Source organism: Meriones unguiculatus, chromosome 4, assembly GCF_030254825.1.
Source record: "Meriones unguiculatus strain TT.TT164.6M chromosome 4, Bangor_MerUng_6.1, whole genome shotgun sequence".
In the NCBI taxonomy this organism is placed as follows: domain Eukaryota; kingdom Metazoa; phylum Chordata; class Mammalia; order Rodentia; family Muridae; genus Meriones; species Meriones unguiculatus.
The window spans coordinates 72,956,411-72,984,114 of record NC_083352.1 but is presented as its reverse complement, the minus strand read 5'-3'; the positions used below and the strand labels follow the sequence as shown (position 1 = coordinate 72,984,114).

General features: G+C 48.0%; 1 protein-coding gene across 5 annotated transcripts in view; it reads left to right on the top strand.

Moving 5' to 3' along the window:
- Window positions 1-27,704, top strand: part of Dlg5 (discs large MAGUK scaffold protein 5) — a 111,300-nt gene that overhangs the window by 23,423 nt on the left and 60,173 nt on the right. For 4 of the 5 annotated variants that reach the window (XM_060382152.1, XM_060382151.1, XM_060382154.1 and 1 more), the window contains exons 2-4: window positions 18,223-18,291; window positions 25,307-25,469; window positions 26,919-27,062. In XM_060382152.1, coding sequence (XP_060238135.1) covers window positions 18,223-18,291; window positions 25,307-25,469; window positions 26,919-27,062 — 376 coding nt within the window. The remainder of the gene's footprint in view (window positions 1-18,222; window positions 18,292-25,306; window positions 25,470-26,918; window positions 27,063-27,704) is intronic. The other variant, XM_060382153.1, reaches the window with a different exon arrangement.

The following is a 27,704-nucleotide window of genomic DNA, read 5'->3' as shown; positions in this document are numbered from 1 at the left end:
AGTTCCAGGACAGCCAGGGCTACACAGAGAAACCCTTTCTCAAAAAAAGCAAATGAACAAACACAAAACCCCAAACCAAAATAACAAAAACAACCACCCCGAAAAAAACCCCAAAGTTGACTGCCAGTGATTGACATGTCTTTGTTAGAATACATTGTTATGATACTGATTTTTATACATGATTGCCATCCTCTCAGGCAGTCTTAGAATCCTCAAATCTTGCAAGGTCAGCTCTAGAGAGTTTATTGTCAGACCCTAGAGAGACTTTTCCAGAGTGCCTGGGTGAAGTTGGCTTGTGTGCTCTGAATTGCTTGGTTTATCAAATGTGTGTCTGGGCAGCTTAAAGTAGTATACTGAATTTTCAAGTACCCAGGGCTGAAATGTCCCATTGCCTTGAGGATTACAGAGCATGTGACCTGAGATGGAAAAGCCAGAAGTGTCTTTTAGGAATCTGAGAACTTCTCCTGCCTTTGGGGTAGGGTGGCTGGTCTTAGTAGCTGGTTATCTTACTTGGTCCTTGATATCAAAACAGCACACGGCCTGGGGAGGAGGACGGCCAGGATGAGTGGAGAGGGGGAGTGAGGGGAAAGAGGAGGGGAGGGAGCACATAAGCTCGCTTGGCCTGCTGCGCTGAGTCAGGTCTGTTGGCCAGGGCCTGCTCTGTGCCACTGTTAGAGAAACCACATGGAATGAGCCATCATAGGACTGGGTCAGGCTGGGTGCTGGATCACAGCTTCCCTTCTCTGAATCCATGGTCACTTCTCGAGAGGCTGCCTTGAGGAGGGTCCGTGAAGAGAAGTGAAGCCAGTATATTTAAGTACGGAGACAGCTTTGCCCTCGGGGTCGGGAAAGAGCAGACAGCAGGCAAGACCTCTAGGTGGGCGAACACAGACTGGAGGAGGAGGGGTAAGTTGAAATTGGGTTCGCCAAGAGAAAGCTGCCAGGCTAGCAAGGAGGGTCTTGAAGAGCCTTTGTGGATGGCTGGGGTGGGGGGTTAGAGAAGGATTCACTATGAGTGAGGGGCCAATGAGCCTGGGCTTACCTCTGCCTGTAGACCTCAAAGCCTAAAGCAGACCTCCAGGAAGAATGAACAGTGACTGACAGGGCTAAAGCAGCCCTGTGTATTTGGAAGAAAAGATTACTTGGGGTTGTGACTTGGTCTTCTCAACTAAGCATCCATGTAGGGCAAGGACAGGAAAAAAAAAAAAAAGGAAGAAGGAAAAAGGGGACCTCAGAGGGAGCTGTTTATTTGGCGCCTGGGGAAGATGGTGCTTTACCAGCAGTCCTGGGCTGTGAACGCTGTAGCATCCCTGGGCGAGGAAACTAAAGCTAACAGGTTGGTTAAAGAATAGTTTGAGTCATAAGCTCATGAGCCGGGATTCTTGAGCAGGCAGTCAGGCACTAGTAGCAAGATCCTGCCTATGTTTGCATCATTGCTGTGTATATACATGTCAGGGGTCCTGATTCCAAGTAGGTGGTAGACATGACCACCAGGCATGTGACACAGAGGATTCGGCATTTTTACACCTCCCCAAGCTTCCTGTAAACCAGGAACCAGTGACTTGGTGCTTAGGAAGGGGGGAGGGGTTGACCACTTACTCTAGTTCCTAAGGGATAGAAAGGTAACCCTCATGTGCGAGGAGCACATGAGATGGCCACTGTTAGGCAGGGGCAGTGAGATGGGAGTGGACTTAGCTCAGGGAGAGTAGTTCTGGTTTTACCCTCATCGCACCCTCTACTGTTCATATTCGCTCTAGAGAGAGTTAGGAAATAGGGTGAGTCCTAGCCCACAGGGTATGGTTATCAATGTTCCTTTGCACTGAGCTTCCGGTCTTTTTGTACCCAAGCATGGGACAGTTTATGTTCATGCTTGTCTGTTGCATCCACGAAATTGGCTGAGGGCCTTGTTGCCCAGCCAGACATGAATTGTGGACACTGAGGGTTCATACAGTGACTCTTGGTGCTTCCCTCAAAAGGTCCAGGTTTCAAATGAGAGTTAGTGTGTGGTTTTCTGTGGCACTGCCGATATACCTCTGAAGCTTATTGGGACCTGTTCTCCCATCATCAGTAAAGTGGAGCTGATGGTGTCTGGTGTCTGTCCATCCACATGGTTTAGCAGGATGAGTGAGGAAGGGAGTGAACTGGTAGGTGAAGAAGACAAGGTTTTGTTACTGGGGGCTCTGAGGAGACTGAAGCTGAAGTGTGTGTGTTCCTTACTGCACATTTGTGTTGCCTTCTTTCTCTTCTGGTCCTGATCCTGGCAGGTAAGCAAGGTGACATTTATCTTTTGATGAAGAATATAAGAAACTGAGGTTGAACACAGGTGGTTATATGACCAGCATCCTAATGTCGGAGACAGGGTGGGATCCAGGTTTGGTTCTTTAACTGTCCCAGGGCCACACAGCATACTGGTCTTACCGTTCTCAGGGTATTTCACTCACTTGTCCAGTGGCCGCCGTGTTTAGGCTAAGAAGGAGAAAGCTGTGGCTCCAGATTCAGCTCGGCTTACCTGTGTCTCTGGTCAGCTGACTGGATCATCCATTTACACAGCACACTCTACTTTTATGTATATTTTAGTGCTAGGGAGAAAACCCAGAATTTTGTTTTTGTTAAGCACATGCTGTATCATTGAGCTGTACTCCCAGTCCTTACTTTTTTCATTAACTTGTAAAACACTGGCAGATTAGAAAATCATGTATATTATTATAGAGAATGTGCTGTTTTTGAAGCACAGCAACCTTGTACTGGGTATCTGTTGCTTCAGGGCCCTTCGAGAGAGGCTGGGGCTATAGAGCTAAATGAAGAACTGCGCCGATGTTTAGGAGCTCATTGGAGTGACATTGTCTTGTTAAGCAGTCAGTGGTAATATGGTGCATAGCATCCAAGGGGATCCCAGAGGTAGGCAGCATCCTGCTGGGATCTGTTTCATTATCTGCCTGATGCCTACACTACACTAGTTGGTCTTTGTTTTAACATTCTGAGACTGTCACTGGTGACAGTGTTCTCTTTGAAGTTAGATAAGGCACATATAGTTTCAGCCAAGTTTTGAACACACTTTTCAGACAGAAGCAGGAAAAATCGGTTGTGTTCTAAACATTTATCTCTATCCAAGCAGGCCTTCATTCTCTGGTGTGTAAACATCATGGCTTTGCCTGTCCAGGTAGTGTTTTTTTCACAAGGCAACTTGGCTTCTGCCTGCATCCCATGTTGGCTTGCTGCTTGTGGGTCGTGGGGAAGGAAGATTGAGGGCATGTCTGAGATGTGCTGTTGTAAGCAAAAGAGGAATGGATATTATTTTGTTAGCTGGAATAGCCCCTGCAAACTGCTGCCACTCCTGGTCTGAGATGTGGCTTGTGAATATATATGTGTGGGACTTGTGGCGTCACAAGGACTGGCAGGGTGAGACTGGACACTTTGGGACCCATACTGTGGGTCTGTCCTTCAGGGAGGTATAGGAGTGCAGAGGGTCTGGTATCTTAGGGTCCACCTTTCTGGCTGTGTTGGGAGACTTGGTCCAGGTCATACTGTCAGCAGGTGGTAGAGCTGTCGCGCTGGTAGGTAGGTCATGTGCCTGTGCATTAGTGCTGTGGGAGGGGAGTTGTCTATACCTGCTTACCCAGCTGCCTGAAGCTCTGTTGGAGAAATCTTGCAGTGTCTGAGATAGAGTGCTGGGCTGCTATGTTTCCATAGGGTCCAGGTGTCTGTCTTAGAGCATCTTCCCTCTCCTCCCCTCCCCTTCCTTGTCATTCCCTCTCCTTTCTTCCCCTCCCTTCCCCCCTTTTCTTTCTCCCTCTTCTCTCCCTGACATTCCCTCCTCTCTCCTCCCTTCCAGGTCTTTTCTTTCCCTTCTCCCTTCTCCCCTTTCCCCTTCCTAACCTTTCCTTCCACCCCCTCTCATTCCCTTCCCCTTTCCTTTCCTCATTTCCTCCTTTCTGTTACCTTTTTTTTTTCCCATGAGCTTTTTGTTGTAGATGGGGTCTCATGTAGCCTAGCCTAAACTTGCTGTATAGCTGAGGATGACTTAGAGCCTTTGATTCTCATGCTTCCACCTCTGAGAGCTGGGATTACAGGTGTGTGCCACCACACTCTAGTTTTACACAGTCCTGGGGACTGAGCTCAGGGTTTTACACCTGTTAGACAAGCACTCTGCCAAATGAATTACATCCCCAGCCATGACCACATTTTTTTTTCTCCTGCACCCCCTAGTGTCTCAAGGTACCACACTGAGTGTATAGAAGCAGAGGTGCATTAGCTTGTAATTAACCCCACCTAACCCCTTCTGGCATCTGGAAGCAGAATGCTAACCATATTCTCACCTGGTAGGTAAATTGCTAGACTGTGTAACTCAATACTACTTTACTAATTATCTGGTGTGGTCACAGGGCACCCTTGTTACCACCCATCCACCAGGGTCACAACTCCTGACTGGGCCAACTGGTTCCACTAATGCTCTAGGCACTCATGGGAAACAAATGGCCTTTGTGGTAGGTGGAGGGTGTTTCAGCTTGACCATGGGTCTGCACTTGTGGCAACCAGTTAGGAACTGGTACCCAGAACAGATTCCATTTTTCTCCATGTTGCTGGTGCAGTCTCAGGGATTGCCCATCCCTTTCTGTTTACAATAGAGACTGTTTCCCATTTGTATCTAGAGACTTGGTTTCCATTCTTGCCCATGTCTGGGGGGGCACCCGGGGGTTGACCATCTTCCTGGTCAGATGCTCACTCTGTCCCCTTAAATGTAAGGAAATGAGACCTTTGGAAACTACAATGTGTCAATTTTGGCAACTCTTCCTCCTTTGTTGAAAGGAACTCTTCACCATCCCCAAAGCGGCAACAACCATCCCCAAAGCGGCAACAGCACGTACTGTGAAAGCACACACAGTTAAGATGAACTTCGTTTAGGATGAGACATGAAACCTGAGAAGAAAATGTCTTTCTTGACAAGTCAGGATGGGTCTCAGCGATGCCTTCACTGCAGAGTCTATTGTCTCCACGTGCAGTGGTGTTAGAATTAAACATGTCTATCTGTATTTTGAAGTGGTTTTAGGAGGAGCCAGAAAAGGGTCTTAGGATAAAAACAGTAGCTGGCCCTTTCAAATGGTTCCAGAAGTATTGGTGTCATTAACAAACCTTGTCTATAAACTCCGGTGAAGATTTAATTATTCATTCTGTCTCTGTCTGTCTCTCTCCATGTAGTGGCCAGATCTGAACACTAGTTATCTGCCCCAGCTGCTCTCTACCTTGTATTCTTGAGACACACACATACACACACACTCTCTCTCTCTCTCTCTCTCTCTCTCTCTCTCTCTCTCTCTCTCTCTCTCCTCTCTCTCTGTCTCTCTCTCTCAGAACCCAGAGCCCAGAGAGAGATTTGACTACTGTGGTTCACAAGCAAGGCCAGGGATCCCCCTGTCTCCACCTCTCCAATCACTGGGGCCTGCCTGCCTACAGGGGCCTGCTATTTTATGTTCTAGCTTTTTGTGGGGGTGTCGGGGATCAAACGAAGGTTCTAGTGCATGTTACGGCAAGCACCTTACTGACGGAATCTTCTCTCCAGCCCTGTTGGTATTGCTCTTTATTCAGTTCTGTTTATCCAAGACTTTTGCTATCCTCTGTCACTTTTTTTTCTTCATATTTTTGTGCCAGCTCTTTCTGTAAGACCTTGCAGGTCATCAGGAATTAGGGTATGCTAATACAGAGGCAAGGGAAACGGGCTATGGGAGGAGGAGAGGAGTAGCTGAGTAGCCCCTATATTCACTTCATTCTCCCCCCATGCCCCCAGGCCTTGCAATTTATTCAGCTCTTCCTGCATGTACTCCTGCTTGCTCTGTGCTAGCATCCCATAAGCAGTCCCTACTGGCCTGTCTCATCTTTGATGTAACCACCGCATACAAAAAGCTGTCAGAAAATGAAAGAGCAAGTTGTATTCTCAGAGTGTTTGCCCCCAGGAAACTGCGTGTTTACACAAAATCCTATCTGACAGTTTCCATTTAAGCCAAGAAGCTTGGGGCCCCTCAGGCCCTAGGAAATATGAAAATTGGCACTTTGTAGGGCTGCTCCTGACGGCAACTTGTTGTTGGAGCCTTGTCTGCCGTGAGAGATCGGAATGTTTCAGATGAAGATCGCTGGCGGGCTCTGGGTGGCTGCTTTGCCACAAGCACACTTGCTGCCTGTCACTGCGGGACCTGTTTGTCTGCCCCTCTAGGTCTCCTCTTTGTTTTTCTGAGATGTGATGAAATGGAACGTGCTTAAGAGTAGACATTTTCTGGTGGTGGCCTAAGCAGCCTTACTGGCCTCAGTCGCCATGCTTCTGCCTCCTTTATCTCATTTCAGCTGATGTGACATTGGCAATGACAACTTAGCTCCCTCCCCCCTTTCTTAGTAGTCTTTCAATATACATTCCTTTTAATAACCTAATTTCTTTGCACAGAAACTGAAGATTCAAAAGCATATTTTAACTACACTGGTTTACATTTCCTAAATAATGACTTTTCCCCCTTTTGATTAAAGCAATATATCCCCAATTAAAAGAAGAAAAAAAGAGGGCTTACAGAATTGTATATGGTAAAGAGCTTTTCACACTATACGTATACGCTGGGGGCTGCACTAGGGGCAGGATGGGGTGAATGGCATCAGCCTAGGCATCAGCAAGAACAGTCTAGCAGCCTCATGAGTGAGGAGCAGGCAAGGCTGGTGTGGGGCTTCCTAAACAGAGGCAGCTTGGTGATTCTTCCATGTTTAGGGTTCAGAGGATGGTGCATCTAAGTGGCTTTTGGCTTGTGGAATCCTGGGTAATTATTTGTTAATCCCTGAGAGCTTCAGGGTTCTTAGCCACAGAATGGAGCTGGGGCAAGACCTCTCTCCCCAGTATGTTGAAAGCTTGAGGGTGTTATTTATATTTGACGTGTGTTTCATGGTGGCATTTTATCCTAGGGTGGGATATACACAGCCTGGCATGCCTAGGTACTGAGTGGATGGTCACCCTAGACCCTGTGAGGGAAGGAAGAGACTGGGCCTACCCTCAGATGGCCAAAAGGCTCAAGTTTTAGGATTGCTTTGCATCTTTGGGGACTGGCATACTGTGGATTCATTTGCTGTCCTTTGTGGTTACAGATGTGGGGTTTTGTTTTGTTTTGTTTTTTACGCAAAATAGGGAAATATATTCTCATTTTTCTCTTAATGCACAAGATCAACCCTTTCTCCCTAGGGTCCTGTGTAAAAGATAACGCACATCCTCTTGTGCATTTGAAATACTTGTGCTCCCCTTCCCCATTTCCTGTGATTGTCTCTGGACAATTTGAAGACATTGTTGGGTAGATAATGCCTGAGAAGTTTGGAAGAGCTCTTTCTTTTGTACTGGGGAAGCATGGCTGGACCTGTCATCTGGTCATTGGGGATGAGATTGGCCACGCTCTTGGGCTAAAGTCCACATGAGCACTTGGATCACTGAGATCGCTGAGGTGAAGCTGAACTGTATGGAAGCTTTGCTCTGGGTTTTAGGAAGGTGCTTGCTCATGCTTGGTCGTCCTGCTTTGGTGGGGCTGGAGGATGACTGTACAGCTGTTGTCCCTGCATGAGTGTGTGGCTGTGGCAGCCCATTGCTCACCTGGAAACTCTTTGCTCCTGCTGTGAGAGTGGCAGAGAGAACAAGTGAGAGCTGTAGGATTGGACGAGTCATTGTTGTGCAGTTTTGGGAACCGCCTTTTTTTCTCTGAAGGCCACTGTTGGAGAATTCACGCCAAGTGCTCGATGATAGGGAGTGGCAATTTCACACCTGTCACCTATCTGAGAGGACATCTGGGACCAGAATTTTGTGTGCTTTGGGCGGGGCTTTACAGAAAGGATCAGTGTAAAGAGACAGGTATCGTTTTATTTTTCCTGGAGGATTCTTTTTAGTCCTGGTCATTTAAGAGGCGTGGAGGTTAAGAGCACTTTCTGCTCAATTATGAATTGGGCTCCTAGCACACACCCTGATGGCTCACAAATGTCTCTAACTCCAGTTTTACAGATACCCAGTGCCCTCTTCTGTCCCTTGTGGGCACATGTACATACCCATAAATAAAATAAAACTTCAAAAGAAAGATTTGGAGAACAGATTGGCTCTTGGAGTTTAATTCCAATTAGCAATTAATTATAGTGAGCCTGCTAAGCACTACACACTATAAAATAGCTTCTAGAGGAGGCCTAGCCAGTAGAAACCCAGGGGTGATACTCAGTTCTCCATCTTGCCCACAGTAGAGTTCACTAATGTCTGTGGGCTCCCTTGCAGATGTGGGCTCACGCTTTTTAAGCATAGTGCTTCAGACAAGGAGGTATTGGTTCTTTCTAGATGCCCTTTTTGGTTTCTAGTTTTTACTATAAGCCCTTCCTTTCCTTAGTGGGAAAATCAAGGCCTGTCAGTTGCCTCCTTCACTGCTTCTTTGGGAGAGCACCTAACTCTTCACATGACTACCGCATAGTGTCTTTTGCATATGTGTATATGTGTGGAGGCCAGAGAACAACCTCCAGGGAGAGAGGCTCTCTCACTGGTCTGGACCTGGCTGAGGAGGGTGGACTGGCTAACAAGTGAGCCCAGGGCATCCGCGTGACTCTGCTTTTCCAGGAATGAGATACAATCATGGAACATCATACCTGGCTTTTTTTTTTTTTTTTTAACTTTCTCACTCTTTCTATTGATGTGTATCAGCCCTCCTCAAGATCTCATGGTGCCTTCTAGAACGTGTCCCTCTCTTACTCTTTCTATCCCTCTTCCAGAAAGTCTTCTCTCTCCTGCCTTCACAGGCACATCTGCCCAGACTATAGCCATGTCACTACCCATCACTGTTTAGGAAGTTCGGGATCTGGCCTCTCTTGCTTCTGTCTGCCACATCACCAGCTCGTCTTGGGCTTAACTTGGATGTCCTCCTAAGTGGGTTAGCTTCAGCTGGCATGGTCTCCCTATCTTGGGACTGCAGCATAAGTGTCAAGAGGCTGTCGTCACAGGGTTCATGGCCTAGGTTATTTTCCAGTGCTGAGAGTAGAAAGCAGGGCCTTGAAGCATGGGGAGGCAAGTGCTTCAGCACTGTGCCACCTACCCAGCATGGAGGCTTTTTCTTCGGTGCACTCAAACTGGTAAATTTTGGTGACTATTATTCCACAAAACCAGTCCTTTTGCAGTTCTCTGTCCCTGTTAACAATGTCCCCACCTTGGACACCCCACCAAATACAGCAGCACTGCTGAGCATATCACCCTCCTCTGTTCTTCGTTCTCTCATTCTTTTTACCTTTGGCTTTTGGGTCAACCTCTAATCGCCCCTTGTACTAGCACTTTAGGGGAACATTCTAAGTGATCTCCTTACTCCCTGGCTCCTCTTTCTTTTTCACTTTGAAGCCTAGACTGGCTCCATACCTTCTCCTGTCATGTGCCGGGACTGTAGGAGTACACTATCCAGCCCAGCTTCAGCCCTTGCTGTTGCTGTTGCTTCTTCTCCTCCTCCTCTTTCTCATGTAGCTCATGCTGGTTTCAAACCTTGAATCTTCCGAGTACTGGGGTTTCAGACATGTGTCGCTTATCTGGTATATGTGGTGCTGGGGATTCAACCCAGAGTCTTATGCATACCAGACAAGCTCCATTAAACCCTCAGCTGTTTTTAATTTTCCTTGTGTGTATATTTATAGGAGGAAGGGTTTTGTTTTGTACTTTGAATAAGTATAGAAAGGAAAAGTGGTTACTAGAAGAGAAGAAAAGAAATACGTATTTTCTGGAGGTTTCTTTTCTTTCTCAGAGGAAAGCTCTACATCCTCCTATGGCCTGTAAGGTCACCTGAATCAACATTCCTGTGACCTCACTACACCCGAAGCTCACCCCATCTAGACTGCCTGGGCCTTCTTACGAGCTGGCCTGGGGCCTCTGTACCCCGCCCCCACAACACACACACTTGGAACAGTCCTCTTCCATCATTCCTACACTTCCCTCGGGGTCTTTGCTCAGGTATGAGTTTCTCAGAGAACCCTCCCGTATTTCTTTATTTCATCTCCTCATTGCTCACAAGAGCTCTGGTGGTGGTGGGGTAGCAGCAGAGATTTTTATCTGTGTTATTCTCTGTTGTATCACTATGACCTCTAATATGCTCTGGATATTAGTACGCTACTGTGTGTGCGTGCCAGCTATAGCACAGGTGTGGAGGTGAGAGGGCAACTTGAGGGCATTGGTTCTCTCTACCACATGTGTCAGGCTTGATGGCAGATCCCTTTACCTTCTGAGCCATCTTGATGGCTTTTCCTGAGCATTAGAGTGGGAACCATTTCCCAGTATAGGCATGCCCATCAAGGGGAGGCACTTTGTATAGGACCCCACTACCTTTCTCTTGCGTTGGTTGGCTGATGCACACATGCAGTTGACAGTGAGGACTGAAGGAGAAGGTAGATTTATTCAGCATGCAGCAGAACAGATATATAAGGGAAGGTAGAGCTAGCCTGGAGCAGGCCAGGCTGGCAGAATGGTGGAAAGGGAAAAAAGGCCTCCTGTCTTACTTTTCCTGTTGCTGTAAAATACCCGTGACAAAAGAAACATGAGAGATAAAGGGTTTATTTTGGTTCATAGTATGAGGTTGTAATCCATAATGGTAGGGAAGTCACAGCAGCAGGAGCTTGATGTGGCTGATTGCGTGACACCATAGTAAAGAACAACAACGGATGCTCAGCGTCCTCCTCCCTCCCTTGTCCTCTTCTTCTCGTTGTTAAATATGTATCTTGCTCATCTCTATCCCTAAATTTCTCCTTTTTATTAGAGCCTATGACCTCAGCATAGGGAACGGTGCTACTCATAGTGGGTAGACAGTCTCACCTCAATTAATGCCATTCAGGTACCCCCCAGAGTGATAATTGAGAACAACCATTATGCTTTTCTAGACTGCAAGAACAGGCTTTCATTTAAACATGGAGAGAGGGTTGTAATAAATGGCACACAGATTCTTCATAAAGGGCTTTCTACCAGTGATCCCTCCAGGAGCTGAACAAGGACTGGAGACTGTCTGCCTGAGTCAGGGCACAGGCCCTGATGTCTGTTCACTGCTCCCTGCAGGCATTACCTAGGAGGCTGTTGAGACAGGGCTTTGGAGAGCTTAGTGAGTGCCCAGCTGTTCAAAGGCTGTTGCCTCTTTGTACTCTTACTCATTGCATCCTCTCATCATCTAGTATTCTTCCTCTTCAATAAGCAAGGAAGAAACAGAAGGGAGCAGCCAACTCAGAGTCACACAGTGGGACACACAGTGGGCCGATTCGCAGCCACTTGACACCCCGAGATGATGGAAGGCAGTGGAGCATGTAGGACAGGAAGGCCAGAGATCCAGGGAGGTGTCTCCTTCTCTTGTATGGGAGATGGCTAAGGCAGAGACCTTTCAGAGATCTTCATCCTCTCTGTGTGGCTTCTAGGACTCTAAGGTAGTTTATTTCAAGACAGGTTTGACCATTGGTAATGCTGACCAGAGCACAGAGGAACTTGGCGGTCACTCTCCACCCTGTCCACATTGGGCACAGTGCAGGCCAAGGCAGTGGTACTGTGGTCAGGCTCTTCCAGTTGCAGGCCTTGGTCAGGTGTGGCTGCAGTCATTACTAATAAATAAACATTCTTGATTTTTTTGCATTTTGGTAAGAAGCTTCTGACCCCTGGTCTACCCCCACATGCCTTCTCACTCCTCCTGCTCTCCCTCTCCATAATTGTGGTCCAACCTCTTTTTGCACCTCTGGTACCTTTTTGGGTATGCCACCTGTCCCAGTCAAGACTGACAGCAGGAAGTCAGGCTTGTTTTCAAGACAGAAGGCAGTATTAAAGGTTGGCCCTCCTTGGTGATGGTTAACAGGACCAGACCTCTTCCCCCCTTTTCCTCGCCTTCCCCATAGCTCAAGCACTTGCTTGTGGCGTCCCCAAAGCCTTCAGCTGGCGGGGAAGCAGCTGTCTGACCTGAACTCTCATCCTGTAAAACAGACACCAAGTGCCCCACTCCCAGCAGACCAGCAAGTAGTAAGCAAGAAGGTGGTGTATTTCTATTAACCCTGGCTTGTTTTCTCTCCTGTTCATGCTGTGGCTTACAGATTTGAGAGGGCTTACAGAGGCAAAAACTGACCTGAGCTTCTTGTGGTCCTTCCTGTCTCCCAGATTAAACATCTGCAGCACAAAGCTTCAGGCACACTGTGCTCCCATTGCTCCCCCAGGGCCACTGTCCACCCAACAGGTACATGTCCCTTTTGCCTGGATAGTGAACACCCTGCCACCTTTGCAGGTTAGATTGATAGTCCTTATGATGACCTAGAAGGGGAAAGGTATGCACCATTACTGTGCTATTTGACCAAGCTGATGGTGCGTGTTCTCAAACTTCGCAAAGAACACTATAATGTCTTCTCCAGGGGTGGAGGAACCAATGTCAAATCCTAACGTACAAGCCCAGTTGCTTTGAGTGGGTTGTGCACACCAAGGACAAATCAGGATCAGTCTGAATCACTAACTTGCTGTGCACAGAGGTAGTCAGCATTTTGTCACCCTTATATGGACACCTTGATGCATGGGGTAGGTAGGATTTCCCTCTCTGACATGCCCTAGACTGTATGTGCTACGTCTCCAGTCCATGGTCACCACTCTTCTAGCTCCCTGAAATGCCTGAGCTTTGTCAGCTTCCAGTGTTGGGCCTCAGTGTGTACATCCTGGAACAGGGGCTGCCTTCAGTGCACTTCTTCAGGAGGCTTCCCTACCCCAGCACTACAGGAGGTGAGCAGCAAACAGTGGCTCTCAACACTTACCTCTTCCTCATCTCCATAGTCAGGGAGAGAGGGGCTCACCAGTGAGGGCTGGTCCATGTTCTCCATTCTTCTCTAGAATGTCCTGAGCCCTGAGAGCCCAGACTCGAAGGGTAGCATGTGTGTGGATTGTGTCCTGTTTGCCATTACTACCTCTACCTTGAACAAGTTTGAGAGCCTTGGTTCCTGCCTCTGTAAAATGAGCCTAATGAGGACCTCTGGGTCATTGTGGGTGTTAAATGAAGCAGTGTCTGCAGTGTGAGCCGAAGCACGCACAGTCCTAGCGCTTACTAGGCTAGGGACCCATTAGCTGCTATCAGTAACTATTAGAGAGTGGCATGCAATCTGCAGTCTCCCTTTGGACTGACTTCATCACTGCCGCAGCCTTCCATTTAGGTAATGCAAGAGTGCAGAAGGGCAGGGTAGGAAGGGCCTACCACAGGCTGGCTCACCAGAATCTGAGCTCAATAGCTCGTGCTTGGGGCTGGCCATGTTGGGTGTTGTTTCAGGTGTTCTTTATGGAGCTATTAAGTTGGTCCTCATAGGACCTTTCCAAGGAAGGCATTTCCATCATAGAGAACCTGAGGGTTAGGTAACGGTGGATTTGGGAGATAAGCCCAGGGTAGCTGGTGCTGGCCTCTGAGCTCTAGTTGCTACATTTCCTTTGGCCTAGGGGCTCAGCTGAGTATTCTCTCTTGATGCTTCTAGCAGGTGTGCAGCCTCTGGAGCTTCTGAGCCTGTTTCCTCTCAACTGACCCAATGCCCTACAGAGACATGTATGAGTTGGGGAGTGATTGGGCATGTGAGTTATAGTTCTTCAGGTGTGGGCTGTAGGAGGACAGCAGGGTGGGGCAGGCACCTGCTGCTGACAGCCATGGTCCTGGGGTCTCAGAGCTGTTTGGGAGTAGCAAGCCCATTTCCTCAGTTGGTTAAGTAAAAGGGGCTAGCCTGTCTGTGGCCATATCTCAGGGTACCTGGTGGTCAGGGACCTCTGCATACTAGTTCAGCTGTTTTGGGTTTCCATGGTGGTAGCATGAGTCACCCAGCCCTTTATATTTCCAGGTGAATGGAGGGGTGGGTGAAAGGACACTTCCTGGCCCTTGCAGCCTGCAGAAAGGGACCTGGGAGTCAGGGGAGTTCCCTTATCACTATTGTTCTAAAGGTTCTTTTGAAGTATTCTTGGTGACCCAGTGTGACTGAGTCACACCATAGCAGAATTAGCAGACCTGAGCTCCTCTGAAGGACATAGATAATGCTTGTGGAGGGTCAGTTCCAGAGTGTCGCTAGGTCAGCTGTCTCCCAGAGGTACCTACTTTCCCCAGGCTTCCATGGAAACTTCCATCTGTAGCGCCACTCCTGTCTCTCTGTTAATCTTGCTTCCTGCCCTTGGTCTGTGCACTACTGGTCTGTGTCCACATGTCCCAGGCTTCTTAGCGACGTGGTCTCAGGTCCTAAGGTCCCCAAGCAATTTCTCAGATGGCAGAGAACCCATATAGGTGACCCTCAAGCTTACACATCCATCTGAAGCTGGCCTCAAATTTGTCTTCTGTGGCAATGTTTCTGCATATGCCATTTGGGTTTCTTTCATCTGCTTCGACTATCACAGGCTGGCCCCCAGGTGGCATGTGTGAGGGAAGCTGGGCTGTTCTGCAGTGTCCAGTGACCTGGGCTTTTGGGCAGAGAGGGTCCTCCTCCATAGAAGCTCTCTAGGATGCCTTAGGCTTCAGTTAGATACAGCAGAAGTTCCTTCAGGGAATCAGGAAATTGCCTCATTCTTATGGCTACTGCAGACAGATGGGCTGGACAGGACATCTAAGTATGCTATGCTGAGGTGGGACTTCTGTAGGTCTTCAGGCTTGATTTTAAAAACCCAGAGGGAGGTGACGCCAGATAATTGTCTCTCAGAAAGCTATCAGCTTTGAAAAGACATTGTGTAGTGTGTGGGTGTGCATGTGTGTGTGTGTGTGTAAGACTAGGCTGGGGAATGGGGAGGGGAGAAGGGAGATAAACCCTCTGTCTCCTGCTACTAACAGTCCTGATCACATAGGGCCTTAAAGACAATAGTTGTGAAGACAAAACACTGCCCAGACAGTGCCATCTTTGGGCCCTTTCCCCGTAATGACGTTCAAGGCTCCAAGAACATTGTGAAAACTGGGTCCTGTTCAGTCTTAATCAGTTACTATTCCCCCCCACCCCCATCAGCCTTAGTAGGGCAAGGAGCCCTGCCAGCTCCTGTGATGAGGGGCCAGGATGATGCCCATAGATGCAGATAAAGATGTCACTGTGCCCCAGGCAGGCCTCATAGCCTAGTCAGGACTTTGGGAACAGAAGAGGAACAGAATGTATTGGTTGCAGAGACATGAAATGTACTCCCCCAGCTGGGGAGGACACTAGGCAGGGAGGAAAAAGGGCATCTGCCAAGCTTAATTAAGAGTGGAAATACGCTGTGGGGAGGAGGAGGCGATGTGTGTGGGGAGCAAGCTGCTTTCCTGGAAGATGGGACACTGTGGATACCAGTAAGAGAAAGAAGCGAGCGTTCTATTCTGGCAGTAGTTTACAGAGTACAGGCTGAAGTGCCAGGCTGCATTGAGTTGAGCACAGACTTGCGGGGGTGTGACTGGGAGCATTTGTTTGTGCCTGCTTTCCCAAGTAGGTGTCTTTTCAAAACAATCCACCATATAGCAGCTGGCCAGCCTTCCTGGTTCCCATAATCTAAAAAGATGGCCCCTGAGTTTAGAACTGAAATGTGATTGTTAGAGTCTTGTTCCTTGCAGCTGTTTTTGGATGGCCTGGTTGTGTCTGACTTCAATGGTACCATGCAGTAAAAGAGATTTAAAATTTGCATATAACTAACTTTATACAGACTGATCAGCATCACACACACACAAACACACATATATGTGGTAACAGTTAAAGAAAAATAGGTCTTGAATTTGAAAGAGATCAAGGTGTAGGAGGGTATATGAGAGGGTTTGGTAGGAGGAAAAGGAAGGGGAATAATGCAATTCTGTTATAACTTCTAAATAAAATTATTGAAAAAAAAAGAAATAAGAATTTTGAGAGATGACGGATGTCACCTGTAGTTGTTGATGATCAATCTGTGACATATCTATGCATGTTTGTGTTGAAATATCAAACTGTGTATGACATGTATATGCCATACATATGTGTAGCTAATATTCTAACTAAAAAAGTCGCAGTGTCCCTTTTTCTGAAGCACAAGTGCCTAAGTGTGAAATGCACAGCCAAAGCCCTTGTGGAGCTGGCCTTCAGCTCAGTCTCCCTGCATTCACAAAGCTCTGGGTTCATTCTGCAGCACTGCAGAAACAGGGTGGTGGTACACTTGGTAGACCAAGACAGGAGGATCAGGAGTTCAAGGTTAGCTTCAGTTCTAAGCCAGGGACTACTGAAGTGGGTGGGACTTGAAATACAGGAGCATGAACTTGGCTACTGCTGCTGCTGCTGCTGCTGCTGCTGCTGCTTCTTTGAAAAAGCAGGATCATGGAATTTCATAGATAGAGGAAAGATTTTGGTTTTAGAACCCAGCAAATGATATACAAATGGCCTTGTGACATCATGCTTGGAGAGTGCCGAGTCCCCTGCTGCCTTCCCTCTGCAGACAGTATTGTCACCTGCTGTGGAGATGCTAGAGGAGACATTTCAGCCTAGGAGTGTCCTGCTGCAAGACTAGACACCTGCCCGGTTACCTAGTCCCCCCCCCCCCTTTCCTGCTTAACCCCCACTCTGCTCAGATTCCTAGAAATTTCAGTGATGAGGCCACTAGTCCTTGCCTGGTCACTGGCCTATTCCTGCTCCCCCAGTGTATTTTGAACTCTCTTTTCTCTCTCTTCATCTCCTTGTCTGATATATAGGCAGGCCAGCTAACTCCCTGCTAGGCCTCATCCCCTACTCAACCCCTCGTCCCCTCATCCCCTACTCAGTCTTCTCTGTCCCCTCAGGTGTCCTTTACTCCACTGGACATAGTGAGGTTTCCTTACAAGTAAGCTACCTGCTGCCCTAAGTCTCCTTTTCATTTCCTTTCCCTGTCCGCCCCCACCCCCACTGTGTCTCTTAGCAGTTTCTAATGTCAGAGCCCTAAGGCTTGTTCAAGTCATTATAGCAAACCCTGTGCTCACCCACCTGGTTCTAGGAACAGAACATTCCTCTTCGTACCTGTTTTAGGTAACCTGCCACCCCTGCCTGATATGCTTTTCTGTAAAACCCAGTGTAGTCTCCCAGTGGCATTGGTTTGCCTTGTTCTTTAAGTTTTGCATCAGCTGTGGCCTTAGAGAATAATTTACACACTTGGTTTTCACTCCTTAGTGTGAAATGTCACTGATGCAAGCAGACAGGGACAGGACCTTGTGTGAGGCTGAACCTTTTCCTCACATAGGTTGGAACCAGCATCTAGAGGCCAGGTGCTTGGCTCGGTATGCCAGTATTGCCCGCCGACATCTCAACCCACAGGTTATTCCCGAGGCTGGCAGGTTGCATCTGGTATTGAAAAATATTTGCAGCCAACCCCTGATAGTGGTGTGCACACTGTAAATTAAAGAGATTAGGTGCCTTCTCAACCCCAGTGCTCTGCTCTTCTTTTCCTCCCTGGCGGGGGTGGGAGGGACACACCAAACAAAATGTGCTACTTTCTGTTTTGGTGACACTGAAATTGCTCATAAGGTTTTTTAGTAACTTGATTTTTTTTATTTTTAAAAAATAATTAATACATTTACTTAGTGTGTGAGGAGAGCTTACAAGTATAATACCATGTGTGCAAAAGTCAGAGGACAACTTGCAGGGAGCAGATTTTTCCTTTCACCACATGGGACTTGGGGATTGAACACAAGTTCTCAGGTTTGGTGACAAGCATTCTCATTTTTTGAGTCATCCTTATGGCCATGTTTTTATTAATTCTATTTATTTATTTTTATTTTTGGTATTTTTCAAAACAGGGTTTCTGTGTGTAGGCTTTCATGGCTCTGCAGATCAGGCTGGCCTCAAACTCAGATATCCGCCTACTTCATCCCCAGTGCTGGGATGCATGCTCTAGCACCCGCAGCTTACTAATTTATTTTTATTTTTATTATTGTGTGTGCATGTGTTTTTATGTGCATGTGAGTACAGGAGTGCATGCATGTGTGTACGCAAGTCAGAGGACAGCTTTGTGGAGTCAGCTCTCTCCTCCCACCAACCACCATGGGGTTGAAACTCAGGTGGTCGTGTGGGACAGAGGCAGTCTGGACCCATTGTTCAGACTCTAGAGCAGCAGGGTGTAAGTGTGAAGAAGAAAGGTGGGCAGACTGTGCCAAGTCCAGATACTGGCCATCATCCCTCCCTTTTGACTGTGACTCCAGATTCCCAGCTCTGGTGCAGCAGGCTGACCTAACAGAGATCGGGCTGTGGATAAGGGGCCCTCTGGGTTAGTAACATATTGGTCTCCTTTTCTGTCTCCAGGCTCCACCTACAGTGTCCTGTCCATCATGCCCTCAGACTCGGAGAGCAGCAGCTCCCTCAGCAGTGTGGGTGAGTACTTCCTGGGGAGAGTGGATGGGCTGTGGCTTGGGTCTGGAACAGGAACAGCCTAGAAGGGATTCCCATGGCAAGGGAATCAATCTTCTATCTGATTATGTGTGAGGTCCTCTGTTGATGCCATTCTCATTTTCTCTTGTCAACAAAAGTCTGGCTTTGGTGTTAGAGAGGTAGGTGTTGGAGGCATGTTTGTCTGCTTCATCGCTTCTTTAGACTTAGTGAGTCTGACCAACCCCCCCCCCCAAAAAAAAAAGTTTCTTGTTAAGATTGAACCCTTATGCTTGTCCTTTGTAACAGGGTTAGTGTGTTGTCTTGGGAAAGTAGCCAGTCCATGCTGAAATGGATGTTTTCTTGAGCCCAGGAGAGAGACCAACTGTATCTCAGCTCTCTGACATGTGCTGTGGCAGGAAGGTTGTATGACTATCTAACCTTCCCAAGCTTCTGTGTATGACCTTTGCCATGTGTTGGACCCCTCTATTGGAAGCCCCCGTGTCCCATATGGCTGTGAAGGATGGGCGATAGCTTCTGTGGAGTCCTGGAATGTTTGGACTTGAAAGGTCACATAGATCTTGGTCCAGTCACTGTGCTTTCCTGCTACAGAGAGATGGGAAATTTGACACCCACAGAGGGGAAGTAGCAAGCCTTAGTTTCCTAATCCAGCTAGGACTGACATCCCACCTGTCAGTTCAATTTCTGAACTCTTCATACCAGGTGTGAAGTAGTGCACAGGGGAGGTGGTGGCCCCTTGGCTGCTAGAGCTCAGGGTAAAGACTAAAACGACCTCTTAGAGCATGGGAAGACAGTGTGATCAGAGGCAAGTAGGTGCCAAGAGTCGGCTCTGAGTGTGTCTTCCCGGATTGCCTTAGTGGAGTCTCATAGACTGGGACTTCGGCCATGGAAAGGTCTGGAGGTCAGAGTCCAAGATCAGAGAGTTGGCAAGGCTGTGTGCTCTCAAGGGTTTGGGACAGTTTGCCAGCAATTCTTCTAGTAGGTTTCCTCATGAATTGCCTAGTCATCCTCCAACCCTCCTGTCTGTCTTTCTGTCCCCCCCCTCTCTCTCTTGTGTGTGTGTGTAAATGTGCTAAGGGTACTAATCACACCAGGTCCAAGGCCTGTCCCGTCCATTGTGGCCTCAAGTTGCTCATCTATAAACACCCTGTTTCTAGGCTTCAAAATAAGGTTCCCGTTGTCCTTTTTCTGGATTAGGATTTCAACATCTGAAAGGAGCACATCATAGCTCTCATGGCATCTGGAGTTCAGGAAGGATGTTCCAGGGAGTCTTGCATTACAACTTGATTATGGGTATGGTAGGATGAAGTGAGGCTTCTTTTTTCTGTGTCTTGCTGCTCTTCTCATCTATAGTGGATATTGCAGACACATTCACATTGTCAGTCTGAGCTGGCAATGACACCTTTCCAAGGAGCGTGTATGATCTCACAGGGGCTCCAGAGAGCAACTCTGCTTCATCAAGCATTTACTACTTCTGTCAGCATTTTGAGCATGAGCAGGAAGACAGGATTTGTATTTTTCTGAGAAGGTCTTTATGTAGCACAAACTGCAAACTCTAGGTCTTCCTGCTTCTGCTTCCTGAGTACAGGGATTACAGGCATGTACCACCATGCCTAGCTCAATGGGCTGAACTTGAAGGTAGGTTAGCTCTTGTGCTGAGGGTCAGCAGTGTCCCCAGATACTTCTTGACAGTTATGAACAGTCAGAACAAATCTTTGATGTGTGTTCCATCATAAGCTCAGCCTGCACTGGTTGTGCCCAGTTCTTTCACGCAAGAGCTGGTTGTGTTCCTTGGTCAGTCCTCTCAAGCTCACAGGATTTACTTTTCTTTCTCTACTATTCACAGCGGAACACCCACACCCTCTTCCTTAACCAGTAAGGAAATGTGTGACCTCATATTAGAGGCATGGCTATGATCAGGATGGGGCTCTGCCCCCTTGGGCTTATAGCAAACTGCCTACAACAGCAGTTTAGCTGTCATAATCCAGACTTGAAAGCACCCAGGGCTGTAAAGTCCAATATGAGGCCACTGCCAAGTAGTTCTTCATGTTTAAATGCCTTAAAAATATAGTGAAATTTCTAGTTTCTCAATTATACGAGTTACATGGCCACCTGTGGCCAGGGGTTTCTATCTTGGATGTCACAGATGACAATCCAGATGAAGAAGACAACCAATTCCTGTAAGGTCTCCATATGATAAAAGGCGCCTTTCCTAGAGACCCTGGGGAGGATCTTCTCTCATTGAGGGCAACAGAGTTACTGGGCTGACCCAACTAGGCCTGTAATTGAAGCCTGGACCCAGGGCCAGCGTACTTGAGCATTCATCAGGGATGCAGGTTCCTGAGCATCTAACGATCAGAAACTTGGGGTAGAGTTCACCGTCTGCACTTAGACAGTCCACTCTGCTTGGGTGGGACGTGCAATGTCTGTGATAGGCAACATATCATCCACTGAGGAGACCAGACTGGTCTTCTTCATGGCTAGTGAGAGGCAGAGCTTGTCATAGGTACACCGGAGGTTGGGGTGGTGCCTGCAAGGTCAGATGGGTACCCACTCTTGTTTGTTTTTTTTTTTTTATGTGGACCTTAGGAAAGGTAAGAACAAGGTCCTTAGAATAGAGAGATCACGTCCACTGTCTTGCTTCGTATTAAGATGAAACAGTGAAGGGCACTTCAACAGAGGAGGGCGGTAGGTTAAGATTGGGAGACAGCATTGTCCTAGGTTGCTTTCTGCCACTGTAATAAACACTATGACCAAAAGCAACTTGGGGAGGAAGGGTTTATTTGGCTTATACTTCCAGGTAACTACAAGTCCATCACAAAGGGAAGTCAGGGCAGGAACTCAGCAGGGAGCAGAGGCTGTGGATGACAGCTGCTGAATGGCTTGCTCCCCTTTGCTTCTAACTAGCTTTTTAACACAGTCCAGGACCAACTGCCTGAGAAACAGTTCTGTCAGTAGTGGACTGGGCCCTCTTGCATCAATAATTGAACAATTCCTGCACAGACATAGCAGAGGCTAGACTGGTCAGTTATGGGTCCCTCCTCCCAGGTGGTTCTAGTTTGTGTCTAGTTGAAAAGGAAACTAACCAGTACAAGCATCTCATGTATCCCAGGTTTTGTGAGCTCGCTGGGTGGAGAACCTTGACTTCTCATCCCCTTCCCTCTACTTCATTTGTGCTGGGATTTAAAGGTGTACAAAACCTCGGACAGTTTGTGCTAGTGGTGGGGACCAAATGCAGAGCTCCATATATGCTAGGCAAGTACTCTACCAACTGAGCTAGATCCTAAACTTAATGTTTTGTCTGTTTTTGTTTTTTGAGGGGTGGGTGGGAGGGGGGGGAGGAATGCTGCCAAATCTCACAATGTAATCCAGGCTGGCTTCTCATTTGCCAGTCATCCTGCTTCAACTTTCTACGTCCACAATTGAGCTCCATGCTCTGCCTGGAAGTGTTTTTTTTTTTGTTATTGTTGTTGTTGCTTGTTTGTTTATTTTTGTTTTTTTTCATAGCTACTGGAAAAGCTTCCTTTGTTAACATCATGGTAGCTATAGTGTCCTTCTACTGAGGCCTCTTGGAGGGTAATTTTCATCAGCTTGGCACGTGGCTTCTCTGAGGACCACCATCCTCATTGCAACCAGCTCTGAGAAGCTTCTGGAGTGCACTCCTGTGCTTCTGTTTCTTCTCCCCATGCATCCTGACCCAATTCTGCAGTAGTCTTTTGTATCTTGAGTAAGTAGAGAAGCTTTAGGGAGGGGAGGAGACACTCCTAGTTAGAGTTTCTTGCAGATGGAAGTAGTGGGTGGTTTCTCTTGTACGAGAGAGATGGATCTCTGGCTTGTGGGAGGGAGAGAAGCTGAGGGATTTTTTGTGTTCCAGGGAAGGTTCCTGAAAGGGTAATTTCCCTTCTGTTGGGGGAGGAGTCAAGGAGAGAGGCAAGGAGTATTCCCGTGATCTCAGCAGTTTCTTCCCTAGACAGCCTTTATCGATCTGTCTGTCTGTCTGTCTGTCTGTCTGTCTATCTATCTATCTATCTATCTATCTATCTATCTATCTATCTGTCTGTCTGTCTGTCTATCTATATTTTTTTCTTTTGAGACAGGGCCTCATACAGCTCAGTCTGGCCTTGAATTTATTATAGGATGACCTAGCAATTGTGATCCTTCTGACTCCCGCACTGTAATGCTAGGATCACAGGTATACTCTATGACACTGGTTTCTGCAGTACTGGGGTCGAACACAGGGCCTTGTGCAAGTTCTTTATCAGTCAGGCTACATCTCCAGCCCCTGTGTCTTTTGTATCCTGGGGAAAACCTTAACATTCTCACATTTATGATGTTACCTAGTCTTGTGGGGACAGCTTTTCCTCTTGCAGGAAGTAAGGATTACTTGTGAGCATGTTCGCAAGGCCATGCCTGCTGCATACACTGAGAGAACAGAGAACACAGAAAGACCTGAGGGAGGCAGAAGGAAGCTGGCCTTCAGTCCCTGTGGAATACAGCAAGAAAAGCATGGTTCTGGGGAAGGTCCAGTGAATCCTGACGAGCAGACTCTGAGTGGAGGGTTCTGTTAGTTTGTCCAGCCAGAGAGCCTGTAAGTGGCAAGGCTGCAGCTGCTGTTCTGAGAGACCCTGCTTTCACCTACTTCAGGATAGAGACCAGTAGGAGCATTTGAATTTCACCCAGAAGGCATTCTTTTAGATATAAATAACTACCTGATGCCCAAACATTACAGCAGAACCACTAGGAGGTGTGTATGTGTGTGTATGCATGCATGTGTTTGCTAATTGTGTTCCCTTAGGCTGCTGTGTCAGCAGCTGTGGGTGGTATGCATTCTCCAGTGGAGCTCAGGAGCTGCAAGAAGCAGTTGCTCAGGAGAAGGACCAGGTCTTTCCTGCCAGCTCTGGGTGGTCCTGGGCTGCCTATAAGACTGGCTTGGTGAGCCTGGTGACCATATTCTTTCCCTGCCTGGTACCATCTTCAGCAGCCAGGGCCTAGAGCTGTCAGGAATGTCACTTGACCATCCCCCTGCTTTTGGCTAGTGCTAGTTTTCTACTTGGCTTCTGATACCACAGGCTCAAGGAATCTGAAGTCAAACATGCAGCCTGCATGAATAAGCCTGAGGGAGCCAGAGGCAAAGAGCCCACGGCCAGTTGCCTACCCCGCTGCCTAGCTGCCCACTGATCCTCAGCAGTGTATGGTGGTAGAGAAGCTGATTAGTGGGCAGAGAATGGGTTCTGCTTCATGCCTTGCTCACTGCCGTTCCACTGCTCACACTTAACAGCATGTGGCTATTGTGCCCATAGTCCTGGTCTGGGCTTCCTCTTGCTACTGGGACACACGTATTCTTGTTGGAGGATAATCTGGTCGTGTAGGTTTGGGGGATTCTGGGTGAGCATTGCGCTGTAGGGCTGCCCCATCCTCAGCACGTTCTCCAGCGCTGGAGAGCATGGGAATAATACTGAAAAATATTAAAAATAAGTAAAAATGGATATGTTTATGCATGAATGCCTGTGCATGTGTAAGGGTATGTGTGTAGAAGCCAGAGGATAGCCTTTGCTGTGCTTCCTTCTACCTTATTTGAGGAAGGGTCTTACTGGCCTGAAGCTTGCCAGTTAGTCTAGTCCATCTGGCCAGCCAGCCCTAGGGCTCCTCCTCATACCATGACAAATTCAGTTCCCTCTGACCCCTGGAGCCCCTGGAAGGTGCAAGGCTCACTTTTTATTTAATTGGCATTTGGTTTGTATGAGCCATCAGACAACAAGGATTAGAAGGGGTTTGTTTGGTCCCCACAGATAGAAGGTGAATGATATTATCTTTGCATGTCTGGGTGCACTGGGGAGACAAGGGTCAGACCTCTGGGATGACTCAGCCTCCCTGACGACATCCCCAAATTGAGATGGATGCTGTGAGCTCCTCTGACCCCACCCTGGGTCTCCAAGAGTTAGGTGAGGTGTCAGGTGAACATACTGATTAGCTTAACTATAAAAGGGCCATCGTAATTCTTCTGGGGACAGTTGGGGTGAAGTGTTTTGTCTGGATTCTTAGAGATCTGTTTGGATCTTTTCATAGTCATCTGTGATTGTCATCCTTCATAAAATGTAAGGCATTTGTTTGTTTTTGGTTTTGAGCACAGGTGAAGAAGGCATGCCTCAGGATTTACCTACATCACATAAGCTATAACTGCCAGCCTTCTCCAAGCCAGCTTGCCTGGGCTGGCTTGGGCAGGTCCAGAGGCAGTAGATCAGCAGTAGAAACTGAGTGGCATATCTAGCCATAATGAAAGAGGATGGAGACATGGTTTGTGGGTCCCAGCCTTGGGCAGCTGCCCTGATCCTTGGGGTATTCACTTTGCTCCAAGTGTGCTCTTGTCCTTGGGCCTCTGCTTGGGGCCCAGAGTGGTCTGTCCTGCCTTCTTTGTCATGTGGGTGATAGAGAGCATGTCCAGATGTCCAAGGCAGGCAAAGATTAGTGCCCCAAACAATTCCATTCTAGAGATGTGAAATCCATGCTGGGGAGAGAGTGGGAATGCTCAGGGTCCTTGGCCAGGACCAGATGGTCTACACTAGCAGTTCTCAACCTGTGGGTCACAACCATCAGAAAACATATGTTCTTGGTGATCTGATCTTAGGAACTGAGACACTGCTGAGTAGCATAATTATAGTTACGAAGTAGCAACAAAAATAAATTTATGGTTGGAGAATCCTAAGAGCATTAGAAAATATGTGTTTGTTTTCTTTTTTTTTTGTTGTTGTTATTATTTTTTGATGGTGTAGACCCTGGTGCCAACTTCATCTGTGAAGAGAAATTGCAGTGGAACCTACTATGTAGGAGTGGTGTTCCTGCAGCAGCTGGTGGGGACTGGTCCCATTTGGTGCCATGCAGTGGGAAGACTTAGGGCTCATCACTGCTTCATGAGTAGCTGAATAAGCCAAGATGTCAGAACAATGCTGGCACTTTGGGAATGCACCCAAGTGCATGTTCACTTGTGCTTACCTACCCACAGGGACCACTGGGAAGGCATCATCTCCACCACCCCTCCTCACCGAGCAGCAGGCCAACGACAAGGTGGAGAACCTCTCCATTCAGCTACGGCTGATGACTCGTGAGAGGAACGAGCTTCGCAAGCGCCTGGCCTTCGCCACCCATGGAGCCACTTTTGACAAAAGGTAGTCATTGTCCCAGCTCCCCAATGACTGTCCTGACACTACTGTGTCATCTGGAGACACTTCCCCTTAGCTCCATGGTTTCTGGAGGTTTCATCTCCAAGGTGTCCCCTTATCCAAGCCTCACCTTGGGATGCTACCCAGGTGCAGAACCTTAAGCCTGGGTGGGTGCAGTGTTCTCTCTCTCTTCCATTCCCTTTCTCTTTCTCTCTCTGTATGTCTTATGCCTTCTCCAAGTGAAAATAAGAGCCTCTGTATTCCCATCATGCATCTGAGGGAACCCTGAGAAGTGGTAGCTTCCTTGAGAGCCCCGCTGTGTTGTGAGTTTGTGGTAGAGCATCTAGGCCAGCGCCCTTACCAGTGGTATTTGCCTCACAGGTGATTGTGCGGTAGGTGCTTCTGGTGGCAGTTGGAGGGGCCTGGTTACTTGGTGCTTGCTAGTGGATTATAGGGTACCTGAAACTTTCAACTGTTGCTCTCTGGTCCTGTGCTTTCAGTGCTGAGAGAGTAAGCTTTCCTCTGTACCCTCATTCTGCTGCATCCCACTGCTGGGCCCATATTTGCATGTGTATGTGCTCATAGGTGTGCACACACATACACTGTCTCCCTGAAGACCCCAACCTGCATAATTCTCTGAAGACCACAGTCTGCTGCAAAGCTGGCTGGACCTTTCTGCGGTTTGTAAACCTATGTGTTGTTCTTGGCCTATAGGCATCTTATAAAGGTACATTTTACATGGCATCTTTTTGTGTTGAAGAAAATATTTTTGGGAGTTTTAGTATCTGTACCCATTGCGAAAGCTTTGGCTCAGCCTTCTGTAGGGAACCATGCACCAGCATTCCCTAGAGAGCCTACCGAAGAGCAGGATGCAGTTTCCCTCCTTTCCCTCGATTCTGGGAGTTGGGTTTCTGTGGCAGGGCCTGAGGATTTACTTGCCTCTTAGTTTTCATGTAATGCCAGTGCTGAAGCCTTGGAGCCCCTTATAAGCAAAGTGGCTTTTGTGCCCTGTGCTCACCTAGGCACCGTATGGAATCCCCTGGGGAGTTTATAAAGCTGTCCTGGTATTGGCTGTCCTCCCTGGGTATGCTGACTGTGCTCTGGGCATCGGTGTTGTAATAGCCACCTAGAATGGACAACCCCTGTTCTGAAGGCAGGGGACATCATTACAGTTTATGGTGAGCCCAGAGCTGTGGCCTAGACTCCCGGGAACATAGAGAGCTACTCTGCCCCTCCAGGCTTACTGGGGGAGCTCATGAAGCCATGGCTCCCTCCATTTGTACCCCTGCCTCTGCCACCTGAAGCCAGGATAACAAGTTTCATAAACACCAGGAGGTCGCAGTACATAGCAGCAAGGATTGTGGCATCCCCTGGGCTGGGGTAGTCCAGGACCCAGCCTGAGTTCAAATGATCCTTGAGGCCTGTGCTCATGGGGTTCTTTGCTCCTGGGGCCAGGCCCTACCACAGGCTGAATCCTGATTATGAGAGGCTAAAGATCCAGTGTGTGCGGGCCATGTCGGACCTGCAGAGCTTACAGAACCAACACACCAACGCCTTGAAGAGGTGCGAGGAGGTGGCCAAGGAGACAGACTTCTATCAGTGAGTGTTGTGCTGGGAGAGGCCCCAGCACTTGTGGAGTAGCCACCTTCTGCCCTTCTTAGTTTCTGGACAGGAGAGTCTGGGGCTCTGGTTCTAGCCTTGTGTGCCTGCCACTTAGCAAGCAGTCTTTCTTCTGTGAGAGGACTTGTGCATTTTGGACTTAGTTTTGCTACATATGAAAGAGACTGTTATCCCCTCCCAGCATTATCTTGATAGCCTAGAAGCTTGTAGATTTAAAAAAGAGAGGGAGAGAGAGAGAGAGACAGAGAGAGAGAGAGACAGAGAGACAGAGAGACAGAGAGAGAGAGAGAGAGAGAGAGAGAGATTTAAGACAGGCAGCAGAGGTCATGCAGTCCAAGACCTGGATCTTGGCTTGGGGCTTAACTACAGCCTATTCTCATGGGATGGGCAGATTGGGTATTCTCTCCTTGGGGCTCCTGACCTAACTCAGAGGGTACTTACCCTCTATCTGCCATGTTTCTCTAGGCCCCAGGGCATACAGGCACAGGTTGGGGCTATCTCCTTTCCTTGGAGATATTTGTATCCCTTTTGGTGTTGGGGTTTTCAGAACTGGGGTTCAGTCTTTTTGGAGTTTACTTGCTCTCTGGGTTTTGCCTCCCTCCGAGTGTTGCTGGCCTGGCT